Source organism: Acanthochromis polyacanthus, chromosome 8 (genome assembly GCF_021347895.1).
Source record: "Acanthochromis polyacanthus isolate Apoly-LR-REF ecotype Palm Island chromosome 8, KAUST_Apoly_ChrSc, whole genome shotgun sequence".
Classification (NCBI taxonomy): Eukaryota; Metazoa; Chordata; class Actinopteri; family Pomacentridae; genus Acanthochromis; species Acanthochromis polyacanthus.
Genome location: NC_067120.1, coordinates 2,848,766 through 2,862,494, shown reverse-complemented (window position 1 = coordinate 2,862,494; position 13,729 = coordinate 2,848,766). Strand labels below are relative to the sequence as shown.

Below are 13,729 nucleotides of genomic sequence, written 5' to 3'. Positions count from 1 at the left end.
TGCTCGCCATGTATGGGAGGTTGAAACTGAAATTCTAAAAATCGATGTGCACAGTTCTGGGACGACTTCAGAGTACTGGCATTGTTTGCTCTTGTTTGATGCCACTAACCCTCAACTTCTCCAGCCAAGTCCACAAGAGACAACAGAGGACTTGAGGATCCGACTCGGTGACCAGCAGAGCCCAGCCACAGTCACTACTGTTCAGCTCCTCCTGTGAACAAACAGGTGAGTGGAGGTATTTATTCAGTGGTTTTAAAAATAAAGCAATATCTTCTATTTCAGTGTTTTGTTGTATTTTACCTGCAGCAGAGCCGACCTTTGCAGAATGGTTTCCCCCGGAGGACCTTGTTCTGCCATTGCTTTAGCAACGGGACGAGCCATCGAGGTTGGGCCTGGATTGTTTGGATTTCTGCACAACTTTATGCGACAGAGGTAAGAATGTTTTAAAGCATTCACAGCAAAGCTTTCTTCATCATTATCATCGATAGATATTTTAAGAATAAGAACAGGTTACCTCCATATTGGAGCTGTGTTTTGGGAGTGTCTTCTTAGCTGTGCACTTAAATCTCTTAGCACAGCTGCTGCTTGTTTTCCCACCAGACGATGGGACGTTGAGTGTATGAGATTCCTTTTTGGTAGTCTGATGGCCTGGTGAAAGTGTGGCAAGGACCGGACTGACTGGTCTCAGATCAGCTTGTATCAGATCCTGAACGCACCAGTTTTTCTCATTTCCAAGCGCTGCAGAACAGAATGGACTCAGCTCCATATCCTTCAGGAAAGAAAGCAACAAAATAGAAAATCCTCTATAAGCAGTCTGTTTGAAAACTTTGTGTAATTTTGGATGCATAATGTGAGTTTTCACCTCATTGACTGTGATCTTGCTGAGGTCAGAGTCACTGTAGCTGCGTTTGTCCAGCAACACCTCTCTCTTCCTCTCTAAGAATCCTAGCGGTTCATCCCAGGAGGACACCGACCCTGAACCTGCCCAGGAGCCCTTACGAACGTCTCTCAGCAAGGGCAAGTACTGTTTGGCCACCAGGGTCTCTCTCACAGTCCTGCTCAGCCCCCTTATCGCTGACCTTTTGTCCAGCTCGGCGTGGACCTCTGGAGGAGACGGGAGACCAAGCGCTAGGCAGGAGAGACGCACACACAGGAGGTACACCACCTAATGACACAAAGAGGCACAAAGGAGGAAGCTAATTATACAGTACAGTGAGGTGTGTTCAGTATTAATGTAGCATAATGTAGGCCTGACCTTGGGTGTGTGTCTTAAATTGCGTGCCTCCTGACCATGCAGCAGAAGCGCTTGTCGGTTTAGGTAGTGCTGCAGGGTGAAAGGAGCTCCGTGCCGCAGGCTGAGATCTGGATACTGAACCAGCTGAGTGCCAAGCAGGCGAGCGAAGTCAAACACCTGGCTAATCTGTGCTCGAGTTTGGATGGAACGAGGCCGCTTGATCCGCACGTAGTGGACGGCCTCACTTGGGCTGATGCGGAGGGTGTAGATCAGATAACAGGCTATCAGAACGCCTGTCGAGCAGCAAAAACACAGAAGAGACACACACACACACAACTACAGTACAAGCTGAAACACACAATTATTACGGGACAAGTACGTACAGTATGTGTGTTTGATCGTACCTGTCCTGCCCAGGCCTGCATGGCAGTGCACAGCCACTCTGCCTTCCTTCACTGCGAAGGCCAGAACCTTCACTCCATCGATTACACCGACAAGAGATGACACTCCAAAATCCGGCATCCCAAAGTTGTAAAAGTAAACTGCAAATGAATGTACATTTGAAGATAGTTATTAATGTAAGAGCATATATTTAAGTGCTTTACCTGAGATCAAATCAATGTGGTACGCCTTTAATAATAATAAACACGCTCCACTTAAAACATCCCCCGCCTTATATATAGTACCTGTAAATGCAAGAAATAATAATATACACTGGACGATACACCTACAAAATGATACATCTTCACTACAATAAAAAAAAACAGTCAGGTCAAGGTCATGCACCCCAAAAGGCACATCTATACTATATAGAGATGGCCTGGGTGCAATATGAATGAAATCCCTCAAGTAGTTTCAGAGATATGCTCCGGAAACGAAATGCGGACGTATGGACGGACATACGGACAGACGTGCCCACGCCAATACCCCCCTCCGTGCCTACGGCCGGCGGGGGATAAAAACAATCAGTGCAAGTCAAAGTCTCTGATCCCCAAAACCTGGTGGCCAGTTTGGAAAGCATGTTGTTTTAATTTTAAAAAATCAAGAAAATTACACCATTTAACAAAAACAGATGCTGTAACAACAGAAAGAACTGTCAGGTTTTTAGATTTGATTCTTGAATGATTTGTGGGTTCGGGCACGGAAATTAGTTACCCAATCTAAGCTTAAAATTGCAATACTCCATCAAAAAGTCTATTTTCTACATTTTTCATGTGAAAATTGGCAAAAAAAAAAAAAAAAAGTCATTTACATGAGCAGGACTCTTTAAAAGACAAAATTTCTGTGCTCCTTAGCGCAACAGAGAAGACATCTGTGACTCAGGTGTGTCCAACAGTTTGTGACAAAAAATCAGGGACATTTCAGTTGAACTCTGCTGAACTGACGGTTGTGTTTACACAGAGCAGATAGAGGAAAAGTATGGAAACAAATGAACAGTAAGTACTAAAATATCTATAGTACGTACAACCTGTAGACAAAAATTTCCATATTTAGATTTTTTTTTTTAATCAAAGAAATGCAGCTTGTGTTTTTGTTGTTGTTTTTGTGTAACTGTTTCATCCTGAACAAAAGACATATTTGATTTTTCTCTGTTTCCAGCTATGGTTGTGCTGTTTCCATGGAGTTGTAGGACCTTGTATTAAAACTTGTAGTAAAACTGAGCCAACGGTGAGTAAAATGTGAAAAGAGCGGGGGAGAAAAAAACTGTTTGGAGTTCAGAGGGTTAGTAATACTAGTAGTTTTGAATTGAAATCAAGTCTGTTTCAAATTCAGTGTGTCAAGATCTCACTGTCGTTGTCCATGAAGATGTGTGGAGAGTACGTGAAACCACTTTCAGGGTCTAGAGGAGGTCCACAGTGAGCGTGCTCTCCTGGGAGCTGCATGTTGATGATTGATCTGATGTTTAACCTTGAAAGAAAAGTCACAATCATGAACACTCACAATTCACAATTTGAGAATTTCTAAAAACAGTGGTGGGTGTCATTAAAAGCAATGAGATGCTTTATTCTCATTTTTACTGATAAAAGTAGCAGCCCTCTGACTCCTCTATGTTAGAAGTATCTATGCATGCAGGTGGCTGTACTACAAAGTGTCCTAATTTAGTTAAAACCTCTTAAGAAGACTCATAATTCCTACAAGCCCGGCACAGACTCGCAGGAGAATAACAATGACCAGTGATTACCTGCGGAATTGATCTATGATGTTGTACTTCTCAATTAAATGATTGGATGGTCGTGTCATAGCAACTATATCATCGGTCACCCTGGGACAGGAAGAAGTTCACAATCAGTAAAGTAGTGCTTACTGTTTTTGCTGCAACACAGCAAAATTTATGAGACTGCAGTTCAAGAAAAAACTCTCACCAGGAGGAGAAAAGGCCTCGAATTACTTGTTGGTTCAACTTCCAGCAGTCTGGTCCCTCATAGCGACAGTCTATTCCTCCACAGGCCAGCAGACAGAGCAGCTTGGGTGGGATGGCTTTCACCAGGTTCTCCCTGGCCTGGGAGTAGGAGGGTCGCGGTACTGATATGTGTGGGGTCAACGTCGGCATTGTCCTGCACAAGTGGAAACCCCCATGATCAGACTTTGCTATCACACTGTAGATGTGAAGAATGTGCCCCAGTTAGACGTAGTGATATCCTCATGTCACCTCCTTGCCTTTCATAACGATGCAGCTTGTTGTCTGCTTGCTATGCTACAGTTAAGTTGGTGTCTCCTTTATGCGTTTTTATTCTAAATGTGCTATTAAAGAAATCTTTCAGGATGTAAAGAATATCAAAAACAGCAAAGGATTCAGAATGCAGCCAATTTACAACATCTTATGTAATGAACTGCGATCAAATTAAAAACTCACCCTTTCAAATACGTTGGACCGTGAAGCTGTTAATCCCATTTAATGTCTTTTCAAACTTTAAAACTGCTGAAAGTGAAGAAAAAGGCTGTTCAACACATGTGCTCCGCTATCCTGATACACTCTGGATACACACACTCACAAAAGTGTGTGATGACCCAGCTCCACTAAGCCTGATTAGTTGTCATAAACACATTAGAACAGATGCTCACACATGGTAGCAAGCCAATTATATAATGCTTATACCTTCATCCATAAACACTGTGTATGTCCTAATTACCTGCACCAGTACAGCTCCATATATGATTTCACTGAGTTTTGAGGCTGACAATTTGCATTGTTAATCTCACTGCTGTGAACAAACACCAACACAGCTTGCATTTACTTTTTTATAATAATATGATGTGTCTTAATCTCATATCAAAACACATCAGCTATGCTCAGGGGTGGACTGGCCATCTGGCATACAGGGCTCTGTCCCGGTGGGCCGGTGTCTAGTGGGGCTGGTCAGCATGTTCCCCCAGATCTCTAATCATCCATCCATTCTCTTACACCGCTTTATCCTCACTAGGGTCATGGGGGGGTGCTGGAGTCTATCCCAGCTGACTCTGGTGAAGGCAGGGGACACCCTGGACAGGTCACCAGTCTGTCACAGGGCTACATATACAGACACACAATCACACTCACATTCACACCGATGGACAATTTAGAGTTATCAATTAACCTCAGCATGTTTTTGGACTGTGAGAGGAAGCTGGAGTACCCGGAGAAAACCCACGCATGCACAGGGAGAACATGCAAACTCCATGCAGAAAGATCCCAGGCCCAGGCCGGGATTCGAACCAGGGATCTTCTTGCTGCAAGGCGAAAGTGCTAACCACTACCTCACTGTGCAGCCCTCATACTTTAGTATGTCATCCAAAACGTTACACATAACTATCTAGGCATCTTGCTCGCATTCTACCTTTCCAGTTCTCTCCAAGGTATCATCCAATATCATTAAATGTAAAAACAAAGGGCAGCTTTTTGCTTCCAGTTCTGCACTGTTTGGTTCTTAAAGAGCCACTTTTTCACCTTTAACATCCTAACTACATTATTTAAAATAAACCTGCTTACATGTCTGGGCTATTCACAACATGCAGAAGCCGTGTAGTTTTCTGTGCAGATAACCTGAAATCATAGTCCGGCTTCAACACGACGTGAGAGGAAGTGTTTTTGAAATGGTAAAACGAAATCAAAGGCAGAGGACAAGACCTGTTTGCAGCAACTGTCTTGGTGACTCACAGGCCTGCAGAGCTGGCACCAAAACACTTCCTCTTAAGTCACACTTCCTCACAGAAGATGCCAGTTCAGTAAACCCGAAAACAAAATGTCAAAATTAAAAGCATCACCTTTATTCCCCTTTTATGAAAACTTTCACAAAAAAAGAGAGTCCAAAACAACTTTTTAAACACTAGCTTTATTCAGAGCTTTTTGTTTTGTAAAATATTGTTAGAGAATATTTTTGAAGAGTGTCAGCTCCTGCATCTGAAAGCATAGGTTGGAATGTATACCCAAATAACTGAAGGATGGGTACGTTATGTGTTTCAACTGGGGTAGAATAGTTAAGCAAATAATACAGAATTTGCCAAACAGTACAATAAACTTGTAAACAGTATGCACTGCAGAAAAAAAGGACAAAACAAACAACAAAAACATGCTACTGAACTGTGTCGCAATGCCACCGGCCATGTCGACACCGAGAAGATACTTCCTTCCTTCTTTGACGTTAAAAAGATGAATTTAGAGTTGGTAGAATTTTGAAGAAATTCCCTTTTTTCATAGTGATTAGTAAAAAAAAAAAAAAAGGAGGCAAAATGAATGAAGGCAAATTCACAAATGTTCCAACAGGATAAAATCCTGGCTGATTGTGAAGTCAAGTGACAAGGAAGCAATCTGTATTCACACTGGTGCAACCACACCGTCCAACGTAGCACAAAAGAAGGAGTCTCGTTGCATAATTTGGTCTTGCAAAAGCATTAAGTCACAGAAGGAGAGAGCTTGACCTAAGAATGATAAGAAAGCACTAGTCAGATTTGTGCAAAATAAGGGACCAGAAGGCACACTGTTCCGTTATGGATCCATGTGGTTCCACAGTACTAACAAAAATCACTACAATCCTCCTCCATTTCATTGTACAAGCCACAGGCCTTTGCAAAATGACTTGGGATGAAATCGAGGACATAGCAGTGGAGAGCAAAGGGTCAGGTCTGTGAGGGAGTCAAATATCCACAAGGGCCTCTGGAGATTAACAGCCTGCAAATTGTCCTTCACCAAAGCTCTGGGTTTATATTGTCATTTCCCCCCCTCAACCTGGGCCAGAGAAAGGCTACAAGTTAATCTGGCAATTATACAAGAGGTTGATTACTGCAAATGCTGCCTAGACAAGAGCCAGGGTGTCAAGTGGAAAAACAACTCCCATTACTGTTGTTCACTGTTGCTGTGAGATTTCTCCAGCAGCTCATTTGCTCATCGTGAATCTGAATGTGCACTTACAACAAGTTTGGAACAAAAGGAGAAAAACAGAGGTGATGTCAAGAGATAATAAAGTAATAGCATTGATTACATAAGAAAATTTGAGATACTAAATTTTCCAAAAGGTGATTAAGTTGTCCACCAGCCTTGTCCTCTTTGGGAACGTTGGTGCTGGAAGACCATATTTCTGCATTGAATGTCTGTGCCTTCTCTCCAGCCTTGGGGTGTTCGGTGTCTCTTCTGTAATGCCGACCCTTGATTAGTTCTTGGACAGTTCTTTGGATAGCCAGTCCAGTCCTTCGTACAGCCCGGTGCCCTGGGTGGCGCAGGCAGACTCAACGTGCCACTGTGGGGTCAGAGATGACACAACAGAGGTCAGAGAAATACGACAGCAGCTCTACACATCCTTACAGATCTGAACGCTACTGCTGGTGAACAGAACCAGATTCTATAGAAACTACTTACAGTTTTGTTGCGGAGGACGTTCAGGCCGAGTCTGTCTGTGAGATCGCTGACTGTTAAGGCATTGGGAAGATCCTGTTTGTTCGCAAACACCAGCAAAACAGCGTCTTTCAACTCATCTTCCTGCAGCTAGAGGAGCAGAAAACAGAGGAGAGATTTCATGTTAGACCCAACAGATGGTGGAAATAGACTTGTTTTGCATGTTTGAGGGGAATTCTAAACAATAAAAGAAGAAATCTGTAATAGATGGTTTATATTAGGGCTGAAATGATTCCTTGAGTTATTCGAGTAATTCGATTGCTAAAATTCCTCGAGGCAAAATTCTCTGAACCAAGGCTTCGATTAATCATTCTCCATTAAAACAGCCCTTTGACTGAAGCAGCTGAACATCATCAGTTCATTTTGAGCGGAAAACGAGTCAAATGATGCGTTAAACGCTCCTGTTTGTGAGGACGAGATTAAAGCAGAAAAGCCCCGTCCACACGAAGACGAGACGAGGTCTAAACGCATAAGTTTCTTGCCGAATCTGCGTATCATCCACATGAAGACGGCGTTTTGGGGGTCTGTAAACGATCATTTTTGAAAACGGGTTCCAGAATGGAAAGATTTTGAAACGCCGTTTACACAGCTCCGTGTGTACGGGCGATCCGCTGCTTTTCAGAAACGCTTGCGTCAGTTTCGTATCTTCATTGACACGCATGCGCCACACGCGGCAACGACAACAACAATGGCGGCGTACAGTGTAGCAAATGTACTGATGAAGCCATAGATATATACAAACACTAGATGGCTCATGAGCGCTGTCAGCCTATGGGGAGCAACGTCGCCACATGGCGGCCATCTTGGGACAGGGCTGCTCGATCACTCATAACATTAAAGTCAATGGAGCATGGATTTTAAAATCACTGTAGATTGCTCAATTTTCAATCGATTTTACAACAGCTTGGTTTGTTATAAACGTCAGAGATGTACTTGTTTTACTGCTTACATAAGAATAATTAAAACCATTGAATTCATATAATAATGAACACAGATATCATCTTTTTTCAGCATAAATGGATGTAAATGCAATTTTATTATTTAGCATTGCACTTCTTTATTACTATCAGCTTTCTAATGCACAGATAAAAACAAAGCTCAACCAAAATCAATGCACAACAAACAGAGATGTTGTCTTTTCTTTTCATGAACCTGGTGCCTACATTACCCACAATGCATTTCGGCTGCAGGCTAACTAATCCAGGCATAGATGTATACAAACAATAAGTCTAAGGTCTCAATCAAAGTCTCTTAACAAGCAAATAAATACAACCACAACCACAAAGAATGTAATTTCGCCTAAAGATTAGGTTCTCAAAAAACGTTGGTCTCAGGAAAACCTAATAATTGAAAATCAGATTGTGAGTAACACCATCTTCAATGTGAGTAGCCAGGCAGAAAAGACACACAACTGTGCCGCATTTTTCAAAGCGAAAAGCTGCGATTTCGGAATTGAGCCCGAATCATAGCCACGTTAATAAGGTTTGTAATAAACTAAGCCGTTTGTAAATCAATCAAGAATTGAGCGAGTTATGAGTGTTAAAGTGAGGAAATCATCCACCTTACCATTGACTACAGTACAGTGCGCCAGAGCAGTCCCCTGTCCTAAGATGGCCGCCAAGTGACGACGCCGCCGACTCCGTCTTGAGACATCTAGTGTTTGTATATATCTATGGATGAAGCTCTCTGTTTACAACTTTTGCCGCAAGTGCGCATGCCCACAGTTTTTTCTTCTGTTTGTGCGTTTCCGTCATATCGTTACAGCGCCCCTAGAGGTCTGGCATGTGTTTTACAGCGTTTCCATGCGTATCGAGTGCATTCGTGTGGAAGCACACATTTTCTGAGACGCCTTAGTCTTTAAGGCGATCGTTTTGAAACTGTTCAGCGTTCCGTCTTCGTGTGGATGGGGCAAAAGTCTGAGTTAACGGAGAAAGCTGAAAACCACCTTCTGATACCCAGTAACTCTGAATGAGGTTTTAGTTTTTGTCAAGCCGCCTTGGACAAAGAAATCCTGATTATGTGAAACTGCCTTCGTAACTATCAAACTTCATATATTCAAACATGATACTGCATTGAAGTGCATGCAGGTCTGACACTGTCTCACAATGAAGGAATCACTTTAATTTGTGGCCGAATCAAAGTGAAACTAATGTTAATGGCTGAATATTCTCTGTAATAAATACTAATAAACTAATCAGTTTTCTTATTTGCGTTCTATCAGCTGCAGTACCAGCAGTTTAAAATGACCAAACAAAAAACATATTAATGAGATTTCTGCATCACCAACTAAACACATGTGGGGCTGATGCGTATTGTAGCATGAATAGAATCGTGTCCACATTCGCTTTCAACGTCCACATTGCTCTGCGTATAGGGAAGCAGAAACCATGAAATGGTGTTTGAGCCCTGGTGAAGAGGCATTCTGATCAGGGGATTCTTTTTTCTTTGCACTCAGTTCCTTAAATGTGGGTGACTTTACACACAGATTGTTTCCTAAGACACAGAATAGTGACAGAAATGTGGGTGAACCCTTTAGAATGATCTGCTTTTCTGCATTACTTGGCCTCAAAATATGATCCGATTTTGATTTACGCCACAACTAGAGACTAACAGTGTGCTGTTCAGAGCACAGTGATTTAATAACCAGCTAAACCAGGCTGTGAGTGATTTCAACTTTTATTCTATGAAGGAATTATGTGACAGATCTCCTTCAATAAATACAGCCATTGTCCTGCTGCATCATCCAGCTTCAAATGAGTTTAACCTGACAGCGACCCTGACGTTATCCTGATGGTGACCTGTGCGGGCATGGAGACAACAAAGCTGCTGCGTTCACTGTGCTTCACTTTTGGGATGATGTTTTCATGTTTTTACACCGTAGGTACTGCTGCACGTGCTTCCCAATCAATTCAACTTAATCTTCACTGCTCTACAAAACGTCTTTTGGAGTGTCATGGTGCTCGTTGGGAAACTCCAGATGTTCAGTGATGTTTTCCAGAGAAAGGAGCTACAGGACGACATCATCTGGATTGTAAGCAGCCTAACTAATCAGTATGTAAACTCACGCTTTAGAACATTAATGCTATTCAAAGTATAATGCATTTCACAGCTGTAACTGAGATCTGATGATATTTATACATGCAGATAATGCCCAAGGGCTCACTTGCTTATGATGCGACATGTCAGCAAAACATGAAGCACCACGAGGCAATTCTGTGATTAAGGGGGACTGGATGTTTGTATAGTTGGATAGCTCAGAAGAAGTCAACATGGTTACACAAGGCTTTCAACCTTCACGGATTAACCATGAAATCCACATATGAACAGGTCTGACTCAAAACATTAGCAGGCTTATCCAGATATGACAACAAAATGAAGTTTTCCTGAAGCACGTATAAACAGATAAACATTAATACTACACCACTGTCCCTACAAGGCGCTAAATACCTACCATCTTTGTGAGCTCTTCTGCAGACTCAGCCACTCTTTCTCTGTCGTTACTGTCCACCACGAAGATGAGGCCCTGAATGAAGACATTATGAAAAACATCACAGTTGTTTTATGTCAAAGAAGATGTAACAACGGCATTAGTTTTTCAATTTGAAGAAGTGCAAAGACTGTAGATCAGGCACTAAGGAATTAGTTATCGCATTTCAGAAATGTGAATACATGTTTGTCTACTTTAACCTTGTGAAACCCACTGTTGCAGAAATACAGCATCACTTTAATTTACACACACACACACACACACACACACACAGTGTATCAGATTTTTTTTGGGGGGGGGCTACTTGTTTATTTTTTGGCAAATTTTTTTTCCATATTTGGGTCTTACAAGGTTAAATCAACAGCATTAATGCAGAGAAAGCGAACAAAAGAAGGTCCTATAAACAAACACACTGTTAAATTTTTAAATGACACAAACTAAAATGACATTAGTTGGAAAATTTGTCTGTTTTAGCACAATTCAATTTAAATTGAGTGAAGCTGATTCAGTTCAGAATGTTACTGAATCTATTCTGGTTTACTTGGTGATCTGAGCAGACATTGGAAAGCTGCTGCTCAGTAAACATTATTATACTAACATGAGGTTATCTTTGTGCTACAAAACCAAAGCTGAGCTACAGCACTGAGACACTCATATTCATACCTGTGTGTTCTGGAAATAATGTCTCCACAGGGGTCTGATCTTGTCCTGGCCACCCACGTCCCAAACGGTGAAACTGATATTTTTATACTCTACTGTCTCCACATTGAAACCTGGACAGGGAAAAGAGAACGGAGAGCTCCGCATGATGCTGTGCACAAAATAAAACCACAAAAGAGCCATAACTGGACTTATAAATATGCTGAACTCTTACCAATGGTTGGGATAGTGGTTACAATTTCGCCGAGCTTCAGTTTGTACAAGATGGTCGTTTTTCCTGCAGCATCAAGCCCGACTACAGGGAAAGAAAGTGTGATTAAAATCAACATTTACATGAGGAGGAAACACGAGTAGGAGCTACAGATAACGACAAGGTGTAAACTGTATAACAAGTGTGGTACTACAGGTATGGTCATTGCACAGCAGAGGACATAAAATAGAGTAAATGTGAGTGCACAAAGCAGATCATCTCATTATAAGAACAATTATTTAAGCTGATTTGACTACATTAACTTTATGCATGACAAACCAACACCTATTTGTCCAGAAACAAGAAGCACATGTCTAAAAAACTAACATCCTAAGGAGTTAAATACCAAGAACAAGGTAGAAAACAGCAAACAGCACAACAGGTTACCATTTAACAAGTTATTTCCAACAGATTATCAACATGCGGTTATTATTTAGAGCCAACTTAATGCTGAGAGTCAACATCCTTTAAAAGGGGACACTGTCAAAACTTCAATGACACAACAAGTGTTGTCCTCAAACAGAAGAGGACATAAAATAGACTACATGTGACTGTGAAAATGGAATTCTCTCTATTGGGACATTATCAGAGCACTTATTAAAGCTGATTTAACTATATTAACTTCTGACATAACATATCACCACTCCTTTTTTTTAGAAACAAAAAATTTAAAGCAATGACGCTTCTCTTAAAGTTTGAAAATGTGGAATAAAATATATTTCACAGTGAAACTTCTGATGTCCACATTTTCAATATTTTTGGGAAATCTTTGAAAATATTTTGGTGGAAAAAAAAAGAAATGTTAAAAATGTTTCTTAAGAACATTCACCAAAAAAAAAAAAAATCAACCAAAATCCAGCGAAATTCACTGCATTTTGGTTGATTTTTATGTGAATGTTCTTAAAGAAAATAATAGAACTTTTACTGATATATATGTAATCACTTTAGATGTTTTTAGGATTTTTTTGGAAGATTTTTACTCATTTTTTGAAAATATTTACAAGAATTTTCTTGCCAAATTTGGGAGGTTTGTTTAAAATAAAACTTTCAAAGGAAACTTTTAAGGAATTATTGGAATTTTCTTCCTGAAGGTTTTGCAAATTTTCAGAAATTTTGGGAATTTGGGGATTTTTTTCGGACAAGGAAACAATCTTTTTAGGTGCCTGTAAATGAGGACAACAGGAGGGTTAAGAGACTTGTTCTAACATCCCTCTGTAATAGTCAGGTAACATAACAACCTTTTATTTATTTATTTATGTCATTCTCTTGAGGTCCATTTGACTGAAAACAAGGGGTATGCTGTCAAAAGAAAATATTAAAATCAATCTTTTCATGGATAAAGAAGCTTAACAAGGTAACCAAGAGATAGAAAACAAACTGGATGATAAATAATTGTTTAGGGGGTATTTTGTGGCAGGTTTAAGCCATGGGTCAAACACGGTCCGTTAACATAAGCGATAGTAACAAAAAGCTAACACAAGAGGAAGGATAAGAACTTCACAACAACGTACAGATTTTTTTGGGCCAAACTTCCCTTAAAAACCACCCCCACCCAAAACGTTGTGAAAAACACTCTGTTACATTTTCTTCAAACGACATCGAACTGCTAACTTATCTGTAGTTTAATTCTACTTGTTTCGTGGTGTAATAAATTTGAATTTTGACCACGAAAGCTCATCAGAAACTAGCTAAACTAACCCAATCTGGGCTAAAGCTAAAAGCTAAACTCGTTAGCCAAACACAGCAGCCTCCACTCACCCATTAGGATTCTCATCTGCTTTTTGCCAAAAAGTCGGCCGAAGATGGACGAGATGGTGAGTCCCATGGCTGACCGAGGAGGAACAAATATGCGGTGGTAGCGGTGATATTAGCCCCAGAGGGAAGAGGCGAAGTGTGATGATTTACTCTGATCCTGATACTGTGATTTCCACACCAGCCTGCTGCCGACTGCCACGTCCGGGCCAACGTGGAACACACGACGTCACCAGTTTGAATCAACTTTATCGACACAAGGCGGAGACAGTGGACAAACACGACGAGTTTTTCAGGCACACCGTCACCTTTTGGGTCAATGCATAATTGAGGAGCTTTTGCAATCATTTCATTTTAACTCGGTTGTTTCTTGTGAAAGAATAGTCGCATTAGGTATAATTTGTCTGGGATTCTTTTGAAAAGAAATAAACATTTTAAAAATTAAAAATGCCATTTTTACGTGAGCTTATTATTATGATT

The 13,729-nt window shown here is 41.0% G+C and overlaps 2 protein-coding genes and 1 long non-coding RNA gene across 3 annotated transcripts in view; 1 reads left to right on the top strand and 2 right to left on the bottom strand.

Moving 5' to 3' along the window:
- The window catches only part of zgc:77752 (uncharacterized protein LOC393862 homolog), a 411,733-nt gene that overhangs the window by 715 nt on the left and 397,289 nt on the right, over nt 1–13,729 (bottom strand). The window contains exons 2-11 of the mRNA XM_051951419.1: nt 4,089–4,809; nt 3,598–3,789; nt 3,417–3,497; nt 3,024–3,142; nt 1,639–1,776; nt 1,256–1,527; nt 863–1,165; nt 515–769; nt 301–417; nt 110–211 (exon numbers count right to left, since the gene is read on the bottom strand). Of these exons, the coding sequence (XP_051807379.1) occupies nt 110–211; nt 301–417; nt 515–769; nt 863–1,165; nt 1,256–1,527; nt 1,639–1,776; nt 3,024–3,142; nt 3,417–3,497; nt 3,598–3,785 (1,575 nt within the window). The 5' untranslated portion in view covers nt 3,786–3,789; nt 4,089–4,809. The remainder of the gene's footprint in view (nt 1–109; nt 212–300; nt 418–514; nt 770–862; nt 1,166–1,255; nt 1,528–1,638; nt 1,777–3,023; nt 3,143–3,416; nt 3,498–3,597; nt 3,790–4,088; nt 4,810–13,729) is intronic.
- On the top strand, nt 105–10,426 carry LOC127534958 (uncharacterized). Its single transcript, XR_007943597.1, has 4 exons — nt 105–225; nt 307–432; nt 942–1,156; nt 9,982–10,426. It is a non-coding gene; the product is annotated as an uncharacterized LOC127534958 (long non-coding RNA).
- LOC110956661 (ADP-ribosylation factor 4) lies at nt 5,526–13,491 on the bottom strand. The gene is made up of 6 exons (XM_022202289.2): nt 13,256–13,491; nt 11,462–11,542; nt 11,251–11,360; nt 10,552–10,623; nt 7,065–7,190; nt 5,526–6,945 (listed from the first exon to the last, which is right to left on the bottom strand). Exons 1-6 carry the CDS (start codon nt 13,320–13,322, stop codon nt 6,859–6,861), a joined length of 543 nt encoding a protein of 180 aa, XP_022057981.1. The 5' UTR covers nt 13,323–13,491; the 3' UTR covers nt 5,526–6,858.